We start from the raw sequence: 21,807 nt of genomic DNA, 5'->3' as shown, positions 1-21,807 counted from the left end.
GGCCATCTCACTCACCTGTCTCGCCCAGGGGCGGTTGTGAGACAGCTTCTCACTGCCCCCACGTTCTGGGGAGGCCTGGGCCTTCCTACCTGGCCCCTAAGAACATTGCTGCAGAACCTAAAGCTGCCAAGCAGTGGTCCACAGTTGGCCGGCCGGGGGGTGGGGGTGGGGTGGGGGCATGCTCTGCTGTGCTCACCCAGCCCCCTCTGTTTCAGGGCTGTCCCTTGGGGTAAGGGACAAGGGCCATAGGGGGCTGGCAACTTTGGCTATGCTTTCTTTCTCCATGTGAGTAATGAGCTATCTAAATCTAAAAGTAGCATGAAGGCAGGGAAAGGGAGAAGAGAAGAAAAAAGAGGATCTGTCACCTCCAGAAAAATAAAAGCTATATAAGAACTGAAACATAACTATCTTAGCTCAGCAGTAAATAATACCTACATAATCAGAATAATGAAAACACAAGATGGACTTAAAAAAAGGGCGGGGGATAACCATATTAGGAAGCTGGGGAACGGGAAAGTACAAAAGACCTAAAATCGTCATCACAGGGAATCACTAGCTAATCCCCAAAACTGGTTAAGAGAGCACACTATACATTTATTTAGAAATACAATGGTAAAGCTAAAATGGCTAAAAGTGGTTGTTTCTAGGAAGCAGATCAGAGAGTAGAGGGCCCCAAGACTTAGGTCATTGTTAAAAGCCTTTTGACACTATTTGGTTTTTTTTTATACTGTGCATGTTTTCCTTTGTGGGGGAAAAAAAGCTAATTTTATGGAATCTACTAGATTGTCTGAAGTTAAAAAAGAAAGTTGTACCATTTTATTATGAAAATAGCAAAATCAAAGTAAAAGAGTATGCACGCAGACGAGGCTGTGGTGAGACCTATGTCCTCGCTCACTGCTGGCTGGCTGGCCCTGCGGCCGCGGGTCTGCTCATGAGCACACGAGCCCCATCTGCTGGGGTTGCTGCTGGACCCTCTCCCATGTCTCCGCCTGTCTTTCTGCTCCTTCTCGTGCTTCGGGTGTCAGTTTAACGTTACCATCTCACAGAGGCCTTCCCCTGACCACCCCCCTTCTCACCACCCCTTCTAATTTCTGCTCCCAGCTCACACAGCTGGGGCTCGGGGCGTGGCCCCCACCTCTCCAGAGGGCCTGCCTTCCACGGTCTGTCTCGCTCATCGAGAAGCCTCCCCACACCACACACAACACCAACCACATGCGTGAAACTGGTGGGAAACACAACAACAACAAAACCGTCAAAACCAAAGTTCTTGTGAAATGAGTCAACTCTTCAAAGTTATAATCTAGTACACCAAATAATGGGAATTTACACCACAGTTAACATTATAACATGAACACTGAAGATCTGTGCAAATGAGATGGGAGTTAGGAAAATCTGCAAAAATACAGAAAAGCTGAAAGGAAAAAATTTTTAACTAAAATAACCATAAAATAGTACACATACAGAGATAAAGCAGCTCATTGCATTATTCTTGTCATTCTTAGGTTGAGTTTTTTCAAGATAAAAAATTTTTAAAAATAGCTGTATTTGAACGGTGAGATCCTGACTGCACTGTGTCCTTTCATGTTCTCATATTGTGTTCATAATTAACACCATCTTATGACATCAAGGAGAAAGGACATGTGAGGAAGATGGGCAACACGCTCAGCGATCTGCGGCACGTTGAACCCCCTCTCAGGCTCTCCCTGCCACGGGATCAATGGAACATGCTCCGGGCTGAGAGATATGGAGGACCAGAGGGCCCGGATGGGTCACTCGTAGCTCTCTGTAGCCTCTATCAATGTGGCCCTCCCCTAGGAAACCGCTGACCCGGGTGGCCAGGACTCAAGAACGACCAGCCACTCCTAACTTTCTACAGGCTGACTGAGAGGGGAAAGGAGGGGGGGAGGGAAGAGAGCAGGCACTGCGTGCTGGGCACACCTTGTCTGGTGCTTCCTGCACCTTGTCTGGTGATGGCCTCGCACAGGAACTCAGGAAACAGGTGAGCAAACGCAGGCTTCAGCAAGCCAAGGCCGCCGAGCAAGCAAGTGGCGGCGGCTGGGTCAGAAGCCAGCCTCCCGGCTGCCAGTGCTCTACCTACCGCATCTAAGAACTTTCCAGAAAGGAAGGGGCAGCCGGCCTGCCTCACCTGGCCGCGTCTTCTTCCAGCAGGAGCTTCACGAACTGCCGGGGCACGTGCAAGGAGAGCACGCTCTCGGCCATCTGCTCCAGGATCCGCAGGTGGTTGCCGTCCGTGGTGGGGAACCGGTACATGCGGCAGATGGCGCCGCCGAACACTGAGGTGGGGGGTGCGGAGGGGACAAAGGCTGTGTGTGAGCCGGCGATACACCCCCCATGTGGGCCCTCCTCCCCCGAGCCCTCAATGGTGCTTCTTACTGTTCCTCTTGAGAGAATGAGAACATTGAAACCAAAGCCCACCAAAGTGACCGAGCCTGGCTGCTCCTCCCGCTCCCGCCCCCTCCCCACCCCACACCTGCCACATGCAATCTTCTTGTCCCAGGACGTGGAACTGACTCTGGAGTGCAGGGGCGGGGGTGGGGGCGGGGAGGGTGTCAGTCACCAAACCCAAGGTAACACGAGAAAGAGTGGAATGAAGGAGGGACCCCCCACACACACACACCCCTTGCTTGGAATATTACTAACTCCACATGCTGGCGAAAAGCACGGCACTTAGAAACGTGGCAGGGAGGTGACAATCGAGGGGGTGCCTGGCCGTGACAATCCGAGCGGGTGGGGAGGAAAGGGTGAGCACGGGCCCGAGCGGACACTCACAAGAGTGGCAAGAGTACCAATGGAGGAAGCTGTTTACCCGATTTCAGTAAAGTGTCTTTTCGCAATGAAGCATACTTGGATCGGATTCCCAGCGCCTCTGTCAAGCTCTCATCAACGGGGAGAACCATCTAATGAGGTGGACAGGAAAGCAGAGAGAAACAGTGAGACCCAGACAACTCCAGAACACTCCGCAGAAACGGGGCCCATGTGCATCATCAAAGAACTCTTTTTAAAGATTTTATTTATTTATTTGACAGAGAGAGGCACAGCAAGAGAGGGAACACAAGCAGGGGGAGTGGGAGAGGGAGAAGCAGGCTTCCCACGGCGCAGGGAGCCCGATGTGGGGCTCGATCCCAGGACCCTGAGATCATGACCTGAGCTGAAGGCAGACGCTTAACGACTGAGCCACCCAGGTGCCCCATCATCAAAGAACTCTTAAAATTAGTACCCACCATTCACTCTACAGCAATACACTGCCCCAGCCACAAATTAATCCACCTGCCAGTACACTGCACTCAGGCCACGAAACACGATTTTCTAGTGACTAGGTCACTTCACCTGGTTCTGTGGTGTTGTGACGTACAGAATGAGAGGCAGGAAACAGACGATGCTCAGGAACGTTTGCACAGCTGACCTCCCAGGCTTGTTTTGGGTAAAATGAGCTAGCTCCGTATTTTACAGCAATGATCCCTCACCAGTGTTTGGTACATTGGAATTGTAGTCTGAGAGCATGAGGGGCCTGTGCAAGCGACAGTGCACGAAAGACAGGGTGCCAGAGAGGGGGTGGAGGGGGGGAGAGGAGGAGAGGTATGTGAGAGGCTGCAAAGGGTGTGTGGATGGGAGGCGCACATAAGGTGGCTGTGGGGCACACGTGTGCCTGGTAGGGAAGCTCTAACAAAACAGCAAAGGTAATCCAGGCCTCATTCACACCACCCCCCGGCCTCCCTTCCCTGCCTGACTGCAGCTCCTCTAGCCGGGCCCCCACCCAGCAGAAACTTGCATGTCATGCTCCCTGAGGGACCCCCTTCTCACTACTTCGAGCAGTGCCTAGGGGGGACGGGCACGTTCTGCCTAGGGGGCCCTGTCTTTCCCTTCCCAGAGGACAGAGGCCAAGTCCATCTGGACAGATCCTCGGACTCCTTCCAAGAGGAGCAAGGCGGCATGCTCACCCTCCCATTGACGGTGTCCAGAGACCGGGTCACAGGGGGCCGCTGGTCTGACTTCTCCTCCATCTGCCAGCCGATCACGGTGATGTTACCCACGCGGTCACTCTCCGCAGATCTGCGACGAGCAAAGTGCTTTGATAAGAGGCATTGTACCTGCGCTTCGTTTTCTGCTTAAATGCAAAGCTCAGCCACCCTAGGTCATCGAGCGGTCAGCCAGCATTCACTACATGCACAGGCTCCGGGGGAGGCAGACAAGGAAACCGTGAGAGCAGAGAGGAGGACTACGGCTGGGAGGGGACATAGCACCACAGAGAAGTGTAGATATGCCTGGGGTACGGTTGGAGGGGAAGAGCCAATGCTTGCTTGGGAGGCGCCCATCAGCCCCTGGGCTAACCTCTGCCCCAGAGAGTGATGAGGACGCATCCCGGAACCAGGACTGGAGAGCACCTTCTTCTGGCACTGAACCCCCTTCTGTTCCTTCCCACCCACCTTTAAGCTTTGATTACACCCAAGACCTAGGCCTGGACCCCAAGTAAGTGGAGGGTTTCCCAAAGCATCCCAAAGATGGTATGATACAGTTAATGCCACTCTAGCCCTGCTCAGCTTCACCCCTGAGACCCCTCAGGTTGGCTGCCAGCAGCCCGGGCCCATCCACTTCATCCAGGGAGGCCCCAGGGATACCCTAACGCCTCAGGCCTTTTATTTAAGGTGTCTGACTTAGCCAGGTTCTAAACTTTTATGTGGTCATATATACTGACAATTTCCTTTGTGGCTTTTTCTCACTGTTCTAATGCCTGGAGAAGGGCTTCCCCATGTTCTCTGCTCAAGAGTCCTATGTAGCCCCTTTTCAAAAGGAAGATGTCCATTTCTTATATTTAGCTCTGGTCCAACTAGAATTAGTTCTGGCGCATGATGTACCTGAATATTTTTCTCTAGCAGCCCTTTGCCCCACACGACCCCTTACATTTTCTGTAAGACCAGTCCTTCCTGCTGAGGCAGGCTCCCTATGCACACTGAGGGCCGAGCAAGGCTCTCGCTCTGCCCAATGCCTGCGACACTGCTTTCACTGTAACTTTAGGATGGTGCACTGTCCAGCAGGTGATTAACCCTTGTCAAATTTCTTTTGCTATTTTGGACTATCTTCCCAACTTCTACATTATTTTGAAAAAAAGAACACGATGTGTTGGGGTTTCGGTGAGAACTGTCCCCAAAATGAATTTGGGAAGGGCTGATATCTTGACCTCTTTCATCTTCCTTTCAGGGATACAGTGGGGTTCCCCTTCCTTCCTTCCTTCCATAAATATTTATTGAGCACCAGGCTGTGTTCTAGGTGCTTAAGATACAGCAGTGAAGCAAAGCAGACAAAAACCCTACTGCCTAGGAAATCATATTCTATTGGGGAGGGAAGAGATGATAGACAAAAATATTGAGTATTATCAGATATGTATCTAGGTTTTCCTTTAGGTCTGCACACAAGAGGGCTCATATTTCCTATGGATACTGCACATTTCCATTCCCTAAGAGGTCCTCTGATGGGCTGAGTTTTAATCTCACTCAAGTAAGCAACCACCTCCTCACTGACACCAGCCTTTGGGAGGGGGCTGGGCCCTCTCTGAGTGCAGGAAATGGGGCCTCCCCCTCATCTGTCCCTGGACCTCATAATTCTAGATCCTCTCAAGGGAGTAAAATTAAATACCAACCTTAGTGTTAAATGCAACCTATGATGCCTGTCCTGGAGCAGATCTTTGACAATGAATGTTCCAGAACCCAGTAAATACATCTGAGGAAGAGCGGGGAGAGAAGGCATTAGTACGCTTGCTTTGCCTCTGGTCCAAATACCAGGCCCCAGAGGAGTCCAGCGGGCTGGTTCCCACAACACATCTGACCCATTCTTAGGAGCCCAACAGGGATGCTCAGGAAGAAATTCCTAAAGACGAATACATTTGGACATTAGTGACTTTGTGAGCAAAGTAGTGAAGTTAATCTTTGTTCACCTCTCACTCAGATGATTACAGAACTTAAAAAAAGGGAACAAAATCCCATGAACCACAACGTGTTACTTAACTGTTCCCTGAGATCGATCTTTGACATCATACACGGAGAGTTTGATTTGGGTCATCTGATTGATAAGAGAGTCTTGAAAGAAGGCAATACTGCTTAGAAATATAGGATTGTTGGTTCCCTAGAAGAGAAAGGAGAATAAAATCAGAATAGAGTTGGGTTTTTCCAAGTAATTGCTTTGGAAACACACCAACACCTTCAAAATGAGACACTAGCCTTCTTACTGACTTGGATCAACACAAACACGGATGGTGGCCTAAATGGATGCCTACAAACAAGCCCAAATCCTGCTTAGAGAAAGGACAGAGTAGTGTGACCTGCCTTGAAAGACGCAGCCACCACAGGCAGGCCCACCACACAGCCGCGCCCGCGGGCTCACTCTAAGAGCTGCTCGCTCACTGGAAGGGATCCTCTAAGAGTGAAACGAGCTGGATGTCCACGTTGTATTCTTGGTATCACCACTTCAGATGAGTGATGTATTTGGATCTCCTACTTTGGGTTGTTCCTTTAAGATGTACAAAGGCAGATGAGAGAAGAAATGAATGGCTTAAGTCATTTCTTATTTCCAGAATCCCATGGTTGGAATAATTAAGAACTGACCTTTTTAAGGCTATCCTTTTCAAAAGACGAGCTGTGAGTTTCTAGCTCATAGGTGGCCATTTCCTGGCAGCTTAGCCCTGCCCCCAGAGCCCCATAACATATCCTCTTTCCCAGGCAGTGGTTAACTATCTCAGCCAAATGGCTGAGTTCCTGTTTGTGCGTGCTGTGGGTTCCATGCCTCCAGCTATGCTCCCTGTAGCCCCAGATCCAGGCTCTGCTGGACGGCCCCTCCTGGGCAGCCTGCTGGGACCGCAGCCCACCCAACCTCACCCTCCATCTGCCCTTAGTTAAGGCCATCTCTGGCTCTCTTCCCAAGGAGGCTACAAATGTCTGCTTTGGTGCCTCTTCATCATTCTCAACCACCTAGTGACAATGAACTGCTCCCACAAACCCACCTCCAGGGCCTGTCACATGCACCCTTTTATCCACTGCCAGTCAGGTCCTACACACTCCCCCCAGGTGACTGTCAACTTAGGACCTCCCTGAAACACATCTAGTCAGGTGACTCCCCCCCAAAATGCTTGCACTGGCCCGCTACAAACTCCTGGCGTGACGCTCAAGGCTTCTCTCCCTTGCTCCTCCACTTGGGCCTTTTGCACACACACAGCAGGATAAGGTTATTCTCCAAACCCACATGACGCTTTCCTGTTGCATGCCTTCGTGTGACTACCACAGAACTCTGGCGTGCTCTTCAACGCATGGTCCCCAGACTGGCTGCATGGGCATCACCTGGGAGCTTGTGACAACTGCAGAGTCCTGGGCCCCAACCAGATCTCTTAAGTCAGAACTTCACTAAGCACCACCCGAGGTAGCCTCTCCAATCCTCAGAGCTAGAAGGGCCCCCACCCGCCATGTGCTGCCCTCCTCTCTCTACTCCACTCCTCCCAACACAGCTGTGTGGAGACAGACCACGCTCGCTGCCTCCCCACCCACAGGATGGGACCGGGCCTCCGAGGTGTTCGTATCATCCACGGCGCCCAGCACTGCGCTCCACGGTGCAGGCAGTGCTCAGCAGATGCTTAGAAAACAAAACTGTTGATCTGAACTTGGAAGTAAGTTCCCAAGAGAATGAAAAAGGGTGGCCTACGTTCCAAAATGTAAAAGGGGGAAGAGGAGGAAATGCAGTTTAAGTTTGTTTGAGACTGCTAGGGAGGGGTTAATTCACAGAGATGCTCACATCACAGCCAAAATCCTGCACAATCTCGCACAGATCCTATATTCAGTTTCATAACTTACATACAGTGCTCAATTATCTAAAAGGAGTTTGTAAAATTCCCAAGGTGAATGCACATCACTTAATTTAACGTAAAACGTAAATATAAAACACACAATGCAAAAGGATGTAATAAGAAAGCCAATAAAAATAGGGGTATGTCCAGTAAGAAGGCTGGTTAGTAGTTAACACTCTCCAAACTGTGATTAACGAACACAACTCTCTGAAAGCAGCCGCCAAATGACAATGACAAGGAAGAATGGGCCCTTTACCTCTTAAGAGGCAACAACCTTGTAGGATCACTGTTCAAAGACAACCAGCCAATAGCTCATCAGTAACTGTAAAGGATATGGCAAATATAGATGCCACGCAGATGAATGTGGAGAGAAACATCAATGTACCGAGGACCCGTGGAGTGGCAGCTACTGGCACTCGGGTCACCCGCAGCCCTCCCATGGAGGCTACAAACACGGCGCGAGCCCCTCGCACAGCTCAGGGTCGGAGCCGGCAGCACCCACCTCGATGATCTCCGTCTGCGCGTGTTTTGTCCAGAATGCCTGAGGAGGGGTGGTGACGCTCACTGCTACAAAACTATTTGGTTTTCGATCTAGTGATGGAGTATGCAACTCACTGCAAGCTATGGAATCAAGATGGGAAAGAAACAAGTCCTTTAAAATCAGCCTCTGGTTAGTTCTCGGTTCCAAGCACCCCCAGAGAAAGCAAAAAAAAAAAAAAAAAAAGTCAGTGCCACTAAAGGGATGGGACAATTACACTGTCAGTCATCATGTGGAGGTGATCTTTTACATTGGAAACAAGCTCTTCTCAATAGTCTAATGGCAGCGGGTCCTTTTGCTTTCATAGTGCATTTCACAACAGATAGTGTGTTCGATTCAGGGGATCATTTTTCCTGTGGGTCCCCTCCCCCCGTCCCCCACAATCCCCCCCGTCCCTCCCCCTCCTCCCCATCCCCCACCCCCAGGACAGCAAGGCCCTAAGTGCCAGTGGAAGACTGAGCTGCTCTGTGTCCACGGACTAGAACACAAAGCCAACAACCTCACATGGGGTCTGACCCATAATGTTGGACCTTAATAACTAACTGAGCTTCTAACCCGTTGAGCTATCCAGCCACAGAATCAAGACACAGCTGCACATGCCTGCATCCTATGGCTGTGGTGACTAGCCCTGAGCCGTGGTGCCCTGCAGGTCTCTGTGTGGATGTGTGTTGGAAGCAAATTTAAAAATCTGTGGCAGCATTAACAAAGGCTTTTGTTTTTTTTTAAAGACGTCATTGCTCATTTATTCTCCTTATAAGACTCTTACCAAATGCAAGATTACTAAAAATGTTACTTTTTGGAAGTAACAGTACCTTGTAGAACTGTTTCGGTTGGAAAGTTTATTGTACTAATAAGCATTCTGAAATAGATAAGACTCAGATCATTCTAACACAGGAGTGACCCACAAGAAAAATGATCCCATTTCACTGAATCGAACACACTATCTGTTGTGAAACGCACCATGAAAGCCAAAGGACCCACTGCCGTTAGACTATGATATGCTATTGATTGTAAGACACTTTTTGATTAAATAGATAGTAAAACAGAAAAAAAACCACACATCTCAGAACTGATGAAATACATGGTAAATCGAAGTTCAACACTGGTAGAAACAACTGCCTTTTTTGGAGGAGCAATAATGCTCCCCAGACTGCTGCAAGTCTCTGGTCAGTTTCCAGAAATCTCAAACAACTGACTATGACCATTTCTGCCAGTGTTCTCAGTGCCTTTATAGAGGAGAGGATCTTTGGAGGTCCTTACTCTGCCATGCCTGCCCTCATCATTCCCAATTTTTTAAATGCTCACTGGTGATTTAAAATACAGAAATTGATTTTTGCTTCTGAAAAATAATTTTAGTTCTCTCTCCATTTGTATTATCTTCTCATGTGCCTTTATGAATTTTCACTATTTATTGGATATAATAAAATACATAAGAGCTTAGGTTTTCAATTCAATTAGTTTTGACAATCATATGCACCTGTGCAACCATCACCAAAAGAAGATGGAGAACTCCTTTAAAACATCAGACTGGAAATATCCCCCTCATACTTCCCAGTCAATTCCCCAGCCTCTGCAACAAATTTCTGATTTCCATCACTTTTGTCTGTTCTTGAATCTACGTTGTTGTATGTACTGATAATCACTCTTTTTTTAATTGATGAGTTAGATTCCATTGTATGAATGTATCAAAATTTATTTATCCATTCTGTTAATGGATGTTGGGTTGTTTCTGGTGGTGAACCATTGTAAATAAAGGTGCTAAAAACATTCCTGTTTATGGCTTTTTGTGGACGTGGGTTTTCATTTCTTTTGCATAAGTACCTAAGAGTGACATTTCTAGGTTATAGCGGAGGATATGTTTAACTTTGCAAGATGCTAACAGTTTTCTAAGGTAGTTGCACCATTTTATAATCCCATCAGCAATGGATCTGAGTTCCTGTTGTTCTGCATCCCTGCCAACATTTGGTAGGGTTAGTCTTTATTTTATAGTTTTCTGATGGATGTGTTTGAATTTGCACTTCCATGATGATTAATGATGCAAAGCATTTTTTCACCACGTGCTTGTTGTTCCTTTTTATAACTTCTTTTGTCAAGAGTCTGCTTGAGTTTTTTTGCTCATTTTTAAACTGAATTGTTGACTTTTTTATTGTTGATTTATGAGTATTTTATTCTGGACCTGTTCTTTCTCAGGTATATGTGTTGTGAATATTTTTTCCCAGTCTGTGGTTTATCAATTTATTTTCTTACAGATCTTCAGCTTTGTTTGTTTGTTAGACTTTTAGTCTTAGGGAGTGATAGACAGGAAAACTGTCCCTCCCTCCAAAAAAGTATCCACATCCTAATCCCCGGAACCTGTGAATATATTACATTACAGGCACTATGGCTGTGAGTAAGGTCATGGAACCTTGACAAGGGGAGATTATTCTGCATTATTGGTGTGGGCTTAACCACACAAGCTCTTAAAAGTAGCCGAGGAAGGTGGAAGGGTGAGTCAGAAAGATGTGACTATGGGGAAAAAAGGCAGGAGAGATTCAAACCATGAAAGGCATTCCACCTGCCATTGCTGGCTTTGAAGACGGAGGAAGAGGGTCACAAACCAAGGAATGTGAGCAGCTTTAATAAATGAGAACCAGCTTCACCTGGCTGCTAGCAAAGAAATGGGGACCTCAGTCCTAAAACCACACATACACACACCAAAAAACCCTGAATTCTGCCAACAATATGAAGAGCAAAGAAACAAATTCTCCCCTGGCGCCCCCAGAAAAGAGTGCAGCCCTGCTGACACTTTGATTTTGGTGTTAAGACTCCAAGCAGAGACATCACTGAACCCACTGGATTTTTGACATAAGCAAACTATAAGATAATAAGTTTGAGTTGTTTCAAGGTGTTCAATCTGTGGTAATCTGTTACGGCAGGGATAGCAAACCAAAGCACAGAGTTAGGACTTTTTGCACTCTGTCCAAGAAATCTTTGCCTACCCTGAGGTTGGGAGTGACCCTCTGTTTTCTTCTAGAAGCTTTAACGCTTTGTTCATTTTTAAGGTTCTCTTCTATTTCTTCTGCTAGGTCTGCCTCAGCAGGAGTCAGGGATTTGACCATTTCACTTGCTCCCCCTCCTTTAAGCTATGTGTTTAAGTGACTGAGGGCCTGGTTTTTCTCAGCTCGCCCCTTCATCACGTGTGGGTTCTTAACACCCACATGAAGCTGGAACATTTGGGTCTCTCAAGCACAAGTGACAGCAGACAGAATGAGGTATAACAGGTGGCCAAAGCCGGGAAGATGGGTGTCAGGTTAAGGGCTAATGGGCTAAGTGCCACCTTCAGAACACACCCTCCTATAGGTAAATGCTCTCCAGCCCCAACCCCCAGCCAGCTCAGGTTAAGTCTCACTCAGTGTTTATTCCTAGCCCAAGGGCCACGGCTTCCAAGATGCTTCCCCTCAGCAGCCCACAGTCACATGTCCTGTCTGTCGCTTACATCACTTTGGCAAACTTCCAGAGAAGCCATGAGTCTCTGGCACGTAGGCCTTGTCTCTCCAACCAGATCATCTGTAATCCCAGCTGGGTAAGTGCTGTCGACGAGGCAAAGCAGTAAAATGTATTTTAAGTACATATCCTTTGACTCGGCAATTCTGTATCCAAGTGTTTATCCCGAGGAAATAATCAGCAAAACGTGTTAATGATCTATGTACAAGTATGTTCACAGTGGTGGTGTTACTAATGGCAAATTGGAAAGAACCTAAAATGTCTGACAACAGGAAACGGGTTACAATAAATATGGCGCAGCCACACAATAGAGTCTACATAGGCATCCAAAGTGATGGGGCAGATCCCGTGTTTATTACAACGAAAAGATGCCCATGACATTCTGTCACATGAAAAAAAACATGTTAAGAATACTAGCATGATATGGGGCGCCTGGATGGCTCAGACGGTTAAGCGTCTGCCTTCGGCTCAGGTCATGACCCCAGGGTCCTGGGATCGAGTCCCGCATCGGGCTCCCTGCTCAACATGGAGTCTGCTTCTCCCTCTGCTCTTCACCCTACTTGTGTTCTCTCTCGTTCTCGCTCTCTCTCTCAAATAAATAAAGTCTTTTAAAAAAAGAATACTAGCATGACATTTTTGTAGATAATCCCATCACCTCCACAGGCAAAAAATCATTAAAAATTCTGTAGAGCACTGGGTGGGTGTAAAAAAATATTTCTGGAAGGATCTACACCAAAATGCCAACTGTGATTATCTCTCTCTGATAGGGTATTCCTTTCCTCTGACATTTTCTCTATTACAGGTTTTAAAATGAGCACTTTTTAATTTTAAACTTAAGATAAAATATTTGACTATTCAATCCTGGGCTCCTGTTCCTCCTTTTTTTTTTTTCATTGTGGTAAAAATCACTTAAAATAAAACTTCAAGCTGTTTCTTCCCATGTGCCTCATTCAAATGGCTATCGTACTGTCCTTGATTTGCCAGAATCAGAACTATCCTGATTTCTGTCACAGGGGTGAAGATTTTTACCGATGTGACATCAACTCTAATCCTGTCTCTACACTCAATCAGTTTAGTGGGAATTTTGTTGTTGTTGTTGTTGTTGTTAAATCCATGTTCTGCATTAGTAAAGCTCAGTGAATATTATTACGAGCCAAGTGGGGTTTCCTTCACTTCTCTCCTGTGTTGGGCCCTGTTTCCTGGGTCCCACATCTTCCTTTTTCTCAATTTGCTCCCTCTTTTCGGTGGAACATATCCTCCACTCGCTTCCAGAGAAAGGATCTGGGAGAAGTAAGTTTGAGAGTCTGCAAAGCTGAAATAAGTTTCTTTCTCCCCTCACATCTGACTGAGTGTCTGGCTGAGTAGAGAATCCCAGATTATAAATATTTTCCCAGGTACATTAAAGGGCTCCTCCCCGTCCTCAAGTTCCCAGGGTCGCTGAGAATCCCCTCCACACTAGTTTGACCCCGATCCTTGGATAGGACCTCTTTTGTTTCTTTCCCCCTTTCTGGAAGTTTTAGGATCTTCATTTTATTCCCAGTGCTCTGAAATTTCTTCAGGACATGCCTTGTTCTGGGGCTTTTCAATCATTATGCTGGGCCCTGGTAGGCATTTTTGGAAACACACTTTTCAGTTCTGACAGATTTCTTATCTTATTTCTTGGTAATTCTCTCCCTTCCACCCTATTCTGTTTCCTCCTGTAAATGTTGGGCCTCTGAATTTGCTAATTTTCCACTTCAATTTCTCTTCCATTTTCTATTTTGCTTTAAAATTTTTACTTTGGGGAATAATTCTTTAAATATCTTCCAACGTTTTTTGACTTTTTAATGTATTTTTTTAAAGTCATATCTTAAATGTCTAAGATTGCCCTTGTTCTTCAATTTTTTTTTTTTTTTTAACAGCGTCCTGTTCTTATGTTACAAGTATGCCATCTTCTCTTGAGGATATAAATTATAATTTTTTGACGTTTTCTTCTACTTTCTTCAATGTCTGCGTTTCTTCCAAGTTCTGTTTTTTCCTGCTTCTTCTTTCATGTGTGGGCCTTTCATAAAGGCCTTTAATCTTTAACCATTCTTACACTTTGTTTTAAATCAAATTTGAGGTATTTATATATAAAATGTGCCCATTTTAAGTGTAGAGCTCAATGAGTTTTGACAAGCGTTTACGTCCATATAACCACCACAGTCAAGACATAGAACATTTCCATCGCCCAAAGGGTACCCTGTGCTCTTTCCAGTCAGTCCTCACCAGCACTCCTGGACAACCAACTGATGGGTCTTCTGTCATTGTGGATTAGTCTTCCTGAGTTCCACATAAACAGAATCATAAATACACATCTGAATATGGCTTCTTCTACTCTGCACAATGGTTCTGAGATTCATCCACATATGTATCAGTACCTCATTCCTTTTCCTTGCTGGGTGGTACTCCATTGTATGCATGTACCGTAGTGAATTCTGCTGATGGATATGTGGGTTGTTTCCAGTGTTGGCTATTATGAATCAAGCTGCAATCAGCATGCATGTACCAATCTTTATATGCACAGAAGAATGCCCATTCATTTTTAAGAATGAGGTATCAGAAGGCTGAGTGTGAGGGTGGGCTGGATGGTCTCCACTACAGTGCCTGGGTAGCTGGCTGGCCTACTTTCCGCTGGGGTCCAGAAAGCCGGCATCTGCCTCTTTGCGGGGAGTGGCAGTGAGTGGTTGACTTTCTCCAGAGTGAGAGCCTCCTGCCTGGAAGAATAAGCCTGGCCAAATTAGGATAAGAGGAAGAAGGCTGGGGAGGGCCAAGTAGGGAGTTTGTTATTCAGTAGACTTCTGGCCCTTTACCATGCTCTCCTCTGTGCTGATGGACCTCAGCCCAAAGCCTCTCTGCCTCCCAAGTTTCTTACGAGAATAACCACCAGTCCCTGCAGGACTGAGAGAGTATGGTGGGAATCTGAACCCCAAACTCTTCCTTACACAAACTTTCCAGTAAGCCCCTGCTTTAGTCTCTGAGCTCCCCAGTATCTTTGGGACAAATCCACCCACCCTCACAGACAAGCAGGTGTGACCACACTCCTCTCCATCTGCTCCCTCCTCCTCATGGGTTACATTTTGGGGGTTCCAGAAATGTCTCACTGCACAGAGTGTATGTTTCTGTTTCTTATTCTTCCTGGCGTTTGAGATGATTTAAGACAAGGGGGTGGAAATAAGTTCACTCTTCTCTTGTGAAACTGGAAGTCCTTGAGTTAGTATTACAATTTGTGAAGAGCAAGAAAGCTCTAGGTTGGGAGTGGGCAGCTGTGGGAATCCCAGCAGGGTTACAGGCTGCTTCCCCCAGCCCCCCATTCCCAGTTCACAATGTAGGACTCCCTCCCACTACAGAACTAGCCAGCAAGCCAGGGTTGGGAAACCGTCTGAATTTGTCTAGGGACATTCAGTCTGAAATGGGGATGTTTTCAAAGTTTAGTATTAATTTGATAATAATGCCCTTACGTTTTTAAGGATTTTTGTCATTAGTCAAAGTTGTTTGTCTGATTTTGCTTTGTTTTAAGCACCATAATCTTCGTTGTCTCTCAAATGGTAACACCCCTTACAGCACATGAGGAAACTGGTCCAGCAAGGTCAAGCAGCAGGTTCAAGGCCATGCAGTTAGTTTGTGGCATGGTCTGGACTAGAATCCCGGTTATCTGACTCTTGAGGAGGTGCTCCTTTTATGTCATACCACCTCCTGGACACCACGGCCAGGCCACGGGCCAGTGCTGATCACCACCAGGGGATGAGGGAAGGGGAGGGGAACACAGGATAGTGTCAGGCTCCGGAGGAAAACCGTCTGCGGCTGACCCCACCAGCACTCCGACCTTCTGGGTAAGCCACAGTAATGCTGTGCTTCCCTGATCCCAGAGCCAGCACATTCTACTACAGTTTCTTAGGACAACTTTAGGGATTCAAGCCAGTATTTAGGACATTCTGACACTGCCTGAGAGGGAAAGCACTAGCTGTCACTGCCTCCATCATTCCCAGAGCAGGGAACAAGGGCTAGACAGCAAAACTCAACCGCACGGGCCTTATGGCTGGGGCCTTATGGCTGGGGCTGACAACACTGGCCCTGAGCCAGTTTTCCCACCCCTCCAGCCCTCCCCTAGGAGTAGGGAAGCCGTCCTTGCAGCTCTTGGGTGCTTACCTCCCACCCCCCCACCACGGCCAGCCTGGAGGGAATGTATGCTGAGGAGACCCAAGGCCTATGGGCCCCAGGTTCCCTCCCACACACGGGACATGCACACCTGCCTCATGGCTTCATCTCAGAAACACTTCGGCAGCAACAAGTTCTCGGATACAAATTCATGTCAGGGTCCAGTTTTTGTTTTTAAGCAACATACATTTTAAAACAAAAAATTCAAAAAGATACCTACCTAAGCTGAATTCTAAAATGGGCTCATCTGGATCTTGTATATTTCCTGAATAAAAAAGAAATGATGGGGGGGAGGGGGGAGAATCACCCTTAATAAACTTTTCCTTGCGTTTAGATTTTATTCAAAAGACCCAACATTCTACTCCCCCCTACCAGAAACTACTAGATGGGATAATTTCTTCATTTTCTAAACATTTTGCCTCTGAGATTCCTAAGAAGTCTCAGACTCCAAGACCAAACCACCCCCCTTCCTCAGCTCTGCACACCCCCAACAAGGAGGGCTTTGATCATGGCCTGGGCACTTGCATAACAGGCACTTGCCAGATGGGCACCGTGGACATTCCCGTATCACCTACTGGCAAATGAGCCCTGGGGGTGCCCACCCAAGCTGGAAAACTGCCAGCAGTCAGACTGCAATGGAAGCAGTTCCCAGGAAGAGGGCTGACAGCCCCTCCCTCCCCATTCCCTGATTCAACCAGAAGAATGCCATAGCAGGGTGCCCTCCAGCCTGGGGCAGTCACTGGGGGCTCATTCTGGTTGTCCGCAGGGGACTCCAGGAGGCAGGCATGGCCCTCTCAGCACTGCTACAGTGCGGACCTGTGTCTGGTGACCTTGCCCCAGGAACCTGGAGCAGGCCCCGTGAGGCTCACCTGCCAGAGAGAGGCCCAGCATGTCGGCTGCCACATCAATGGTGGAAGCCCGCTGCATCGCACGGGCCCTGGCGCCATGGCGAGGGCTGTGCTCTCTTGCTGTCATGATGTCATTGGTGATGATGTGCTTCCTGTTCCTGGGTCAGACCACGCCTGATTCCCCGGGAAGTGCTGTCACCAAGCCTTAGTCCCCTAAGGTGGCAGTAGTCCTGAGAAAGAGGCACACACACTGGTAAGAAACACAGGGACACTGAATGAGAGACCGTGCTCTCGTGGAGAGAGTATTGCCTAACACGGGCAAGTGAAGAGCCAGGGGTGGAGAGAGTGATGATCTAAGCCCCTTCTAGTGACCTCTTGCTCTACACTCTCCAACACTCACATGTGCCACCAACACATATGCCCATGGAATCATGTAAGGAAATCATGTTCTCTTCAACGAAGACATACCACATTAAATGATGGTTTAGATATAATGATAAAAGATGGCTCTTGAAATTTTCTCCTTTGTTTTATTACGCTCTTCTGTTCACAAGTCTCATAGAATCTGTAAAATTAAATCAATTCACCTCTGTCAGAAGGATATGAGATGCATGAAGAGGTCTACCCCCAATGGCTATGACAGCATGGTGGAACATTGGAGAGACAAAGGCACATGTCTCCAACCTGCTCTCTTTCTTCCCAGAGCTACAGAAACCTCACATGTGTCTCGGGCTTGGGCTTGGGCTTGGGCTTGCTTTCCTACAATACATGTGCGTGTAATCTATGCCTGACTAAAGTGGATAGTGCTGTGTGCGATGGATAAAGAAGTCTCTGGTAAAGTGCCACCACGCACTGAATCAGATGCCCTGCAAGGCACAGAACACACATTGTACTCTAAGAAGTGGGTTAAGCAGCAAGAAGTGAGTTTCATGTTTTTCTAGCCCTCTATGCGACAATTCCTGCTGTCTCTAGCGGAACCAACCTTTAGAAGTGAAGATAATTAGACTGTACAATAAGGCTGGTTTAAAACACTCCTTACAAAGGTCTCCATGTATCCAGGCACTCTTGTCTTCTCAAAGTGTGTCAACACCTGTGCCCCCAAAGGGCATCGGTTCCCGCTCCTGAGTTAATATTCACCCAACAACTTACTGGACATGTTTGTTCTTGGACCAGTTGAGACACGTGGCATTTCTTCATAGAAGCACGTCCAAATCCATCATCTAAAAATAGAAAATTATAAACTTAACAAGCTGGTCAAACACCAGTTCTTGAGAATGCATATTCTAATATTCATGTTATACTTTTAATGTGTAGACATATGGGGAAGCCAAGAGCTACTATAAGTTCCTTTGAGTTCCACACAACAATCTAACCTTTTGGCTCAAATGTAAAGGTTTTGCTGAAGCCCAAAAGAATGAGAAACAGAAAGTGCACATTCCCATTCGCCCCCCTCCCCAGGAGTGATCCGGGGAACATGGACCAGCTCTAAAGCACCCACAGTGCGGCTGGGATGTGGCTGAGGAAAAATGAGGAGAGAAGAGTCTGAGTCCCAGGTGTCCTTGCTCACAAATGTCAGGCTCTGGAAGAAGCTGCGGGGCCCCTCTGAGGCTCTGCTTTCCAGTGTCTAAGATGAGGCTAGTGGTACCCATCTCACAGGGCTGCAGTGAGAACTAAATGTGCAAAAATAGAACAGGGATCTGCCCTGCTGTGGCTGCCTGGCCCTTGGGTGCCTTCCTGTGGAGCAGAATACCCAGGCTCTGACTCAGTCCTGGGGGACAGTCAGAGTAGACCTCAGGACCCAGCATGTGAGCTACCTGAAATTGCTGGAGTCTGGGGTAAAGACAACAGGCAGAGCAGTGTGCTTGGCCCTCAGGCAAACTCAGTTTCTCTTGCAGGCTGAGCTCCTATCCCTCCCACTGGAGCACCTAGGGATCTGTAGCCTGGGCACCTCAGCAGAGAGGGCAGTGGCCCAGCTGGGGAGTCATAGTAAAAGTCTCCAAGGGGAAGACTCACCAGTTTGCGGACATCAAAAGGCACACAGAGTCAAAATATGCAATGAAAATGGTAAAGACAGGGAAACTACTTGCAGTACTAATATCTGAAATTTATAGTAATACTTGTACAAATTGACAAAAAAAAACTCACTAAAAATGCAAGTAGCAAAGGTATGAATTCATAAAAGAGGAATACAGGTCGTAAACGTTTTGGAAAAGTGACCAAACTCATTCCTAATAATTAAAGGAATGCTAAATACTCCTATATTCACCTAAAGTAGTCTTCCAAGAGAGGTTTGTTTGTTCTTCTCATGAGAATATGCTTTGTTGGCAGACCTAGGGGAAACTCTATAGGATTCCTCTATATTGCTGATAATATTTTAAAGTGGAACATGCCTTTCAGAAATTTATGTATCAAATTATTTATCACATCATTTATCAAAATTTATAAACAAAAACAAAATTCTTGCCAACAGGCCAAAGATGTTTATTGTAGCATTATTTGTAATGACAAACACTGGAACCAATCTAAATGCCCGGCTACATGTAAGTGCATTCTGGAACATCTATAAGATGCACTATTACATGCCTGTTTAAATGATCATGATAGGGGCACCTGGGTGGCTCAGTCGTTAAGCGTCTGCCTTCGGCTCAGGTCATGATCCCAGGGTCCTGGGATCGAGCCCCGTATCGGGCTCCCTGCTCTGTGGGAGGCCTGCTTCTCCCTCTCCCACTCCCCCTGCTTCCATTCCCTCTCTCACTGTCTCTCTCTGTCAAATAAATAAATAAAAATCTTTAATTTAAAAAAATGATCAGGATAAAGTTAATCAACACATGACAATTTCTTCGACCTCCTTAGGGATCAGGAAACCACTAATTACAACCACGGGATACCTCTGTACACTCATTAGAATAACTAAAAATGGGGGAAAAAAGACAATACCAAGTCTTGGTGAGGATGTGGAAGAAACGGAACCCCGAGACACTGCTCATGGAGGGTAAAATGGCGCAGCCACGCTGGAAGACTGGCAGTATCTACCCAAGCTGAACACACACCTCCACCGCGAGCCAGTACGCAGCTCAGAGTGGAATTGCTAACAGAAATGTATATGTATGTTCACAAAGGTATAAAGAACATTTAGAGCATAACGTTCATAACAGTCAAACACCGGCAACAATCCAGACGTCCATCAGCGGTACAAAACAACATAGATGGCTTTTAGAAACGATGTCAAGGGGGAAAGCCAGTCACACGAGCGCATATCTAGGCAATTCTATTTCTACAAAGTCCAAGCACAGGCCAAACGAGTTCGAGGTGTTAGAAGTCAGGACAGTGGTATCTTTGAGGGGTGAGTACTGACTGGGGAGGGCACGTGGGGCCGGAGGAGGCCTGTGGGCTCTGGTAATGCTCTGTCTCCTGTTTTGGGTGCTGGTTTCAAGACTGAATTTACTGTGTAAAAATTTTTTGAGCTGGACGTGATTTTTTATACTTCAATAAAAAGCTTAATTATTTTAGTAACTATAATAAAGACAACAGCATGAAAAAATGTTTATGTCAGCTCTGCGCCATGTTCCTAATGAAATATTCTACCTGTGTTCTGGTCACAGTTATTTAAAAAGATAGGACACAGGGCGCCTGGGTGGCTCAGTCATTAAGCGTCTGCCTTCAGCTCAGGTCATGATCCCAGGGTCCTGGGATCGAGTCCCACATGGGGCTCCCTGCTCAGTGGGAAGCCTGCTTCTCCCTCTCCCACTCCCCCTGCTTGTGTTCCCTCTCTCGCTGTCTCTCACTCTCCACCAAAAACTAAATAAATCTTAAAAAAAATAAATAAATAAGATAGGACACAGATTGGGGTGCCTGGGTGGCTCAGTTGGTTAAGTGCCTGACTCTTGATTTTGGCTCAGGTCATGATCTCAGGATCGTGAGATCAAGCCCTATGTCGGGCTCCGTGCTCAGCAGGGAGTCTGCTTGAGATTCTCTCTCTCTCTCTCTCTCTCTCCCCCCCCGCCCCTCCCCCTTTCTCTCTCTCTCAAATAAATAAACAAATTTTAAAAAGAAAAAAAGGATAGGACATGAGGGAAAGAGCCAGCAGGAGACCACATGGAGAAGCAGCCATATTTGGGGGTGTGACCATGGGGAACTGGTCCCTTTCTTAGCTTCAGATCATCCTCTTGCGGGACTGGCCACCCCATGCTGGCCAGAGGCAGCGGCGGCACCCTGCGTGTGAATCAGCTTGAGGAAGGAGCTATTCTTTCTGAGCTTCTTCCCAGTGTGTCTCCAGCATATTCCACTGCCCTGCCGGGCTGCCCGGCTCAGCCTGTAGTGAGGCTGTGGTCACTCCCCTGCACCTGGGCCAGTGCAGACGTGCCACCCGACAGAAGGCAACTGTACCCCAACTACCTGCCAGTCCAAGGGAGGCTCCCAAACATCCTCCCCTTGCAGGGCCCCTGCCCCTAGGAGGGCGGAGGGTATTACAGGCATGGTGGGATCCTGAGGATAGAAATGCTTAAAGGGGAACATCTACAGACTAATTTTACATTTGATCGAGTTCACAGACCAGAGAAGCTTTTGGGTCAAGAGGACCTCAGAAGCCACTTCATGGTTATCTGGGGCATTTAATTAGGATCTGCAATTTAAATCATCAAGATCCAGAACATGGATCTGATCTGTGCCGCTGAACTCGATTTTCCTTATTAGTCTCATTAATTTAAAGTAATTCACCAAGGATTCTTATATTCCCAAGGTCCCTGGTTTTCCTCTTGGCCCCATTTGAAGACCAGAGCTCATTAGGAAGAAAAACTGCACTTCCATCTAAGAGGACAGATAGTGTGTGGGAGTTGTTCAGGGGACTGGAATTTTTTTTCTTGGGGGCAAGAACAAAGAAAGAAGCAAGAACTCATGAAACTAACTGCCTCTTCTCA

At 47.2% G+C, this 21,807-nt stretch overlaps 1 protein-coding gene across 1 annotated transcript in view; it reads right to left on the bottom strand.

Moving 5' to 3' along the window:
• The window catches only part of INPP4A (inositol polyphosphate-4-phosphatase type I A), a 100,960-nt gene that overhangs the window by 12,093 nt on the left and 67,060 nt on the right, over positions 1–21,807 (bottom strand). The window contains exons 2-10 of the mRNA XM_078057457.1: positions 18,041–18,111; positions 16,913–17,121; positions 16,264–16,308; positions 8,349–8,467; positions 6,022–6,138; positions 5,657–5,736; positions 3,960–4,071; positions 2,828–2,918; positions 2,147–2,294 (exon numbers count right to left, since the gene is read on the bottom strand). Of these exons, the coding sequence (XP_077913583.1) occupies positions 2,147–2,294; positions 2,828–2,918; positions 3,960–4,071; positions 5,657–5,736; positions 6,022–6,138; positions 8,349–8,467; positions 16,264–16,308; positions 16,913–17,018 (818 nt within the window). The 5' untranslated portion in view covers positions 17,019–17,121; positions 18,041–18,111. The remainder of the gene's footprint in view (positions 1–2,146; positions 2,295–2,827; positions 2,919–3,959; positions 4,072–5,656; positions 5,737–6,021; positions 6,139–8,348; positions 8,468–16,263; positions 16,309–16,912; positions 17,122–18,040; positions 18,112–21,807) is intronic.

The sequence above is a fragment of the Halichoerus grypus genome, chromosome 10, assembly GCF_964656455.1.
Source record: "Halichoerus grypus chromosome 10, mHalGry1.hap1.1, whole genome shotgun sequence".
NCBI classification, from domain to species: domain Eukaryota; kingdom Metazoa; phylum Chordata; class Mammalia; order Carnivora; family Phocidae; genus Halichoerus; species Halichoerus grypus.
The sequence above is the reverse complement of the archived record's forward strand: the minus strand, read 5'-3'. Positions and strand labels throughout refer to the sequence as shown.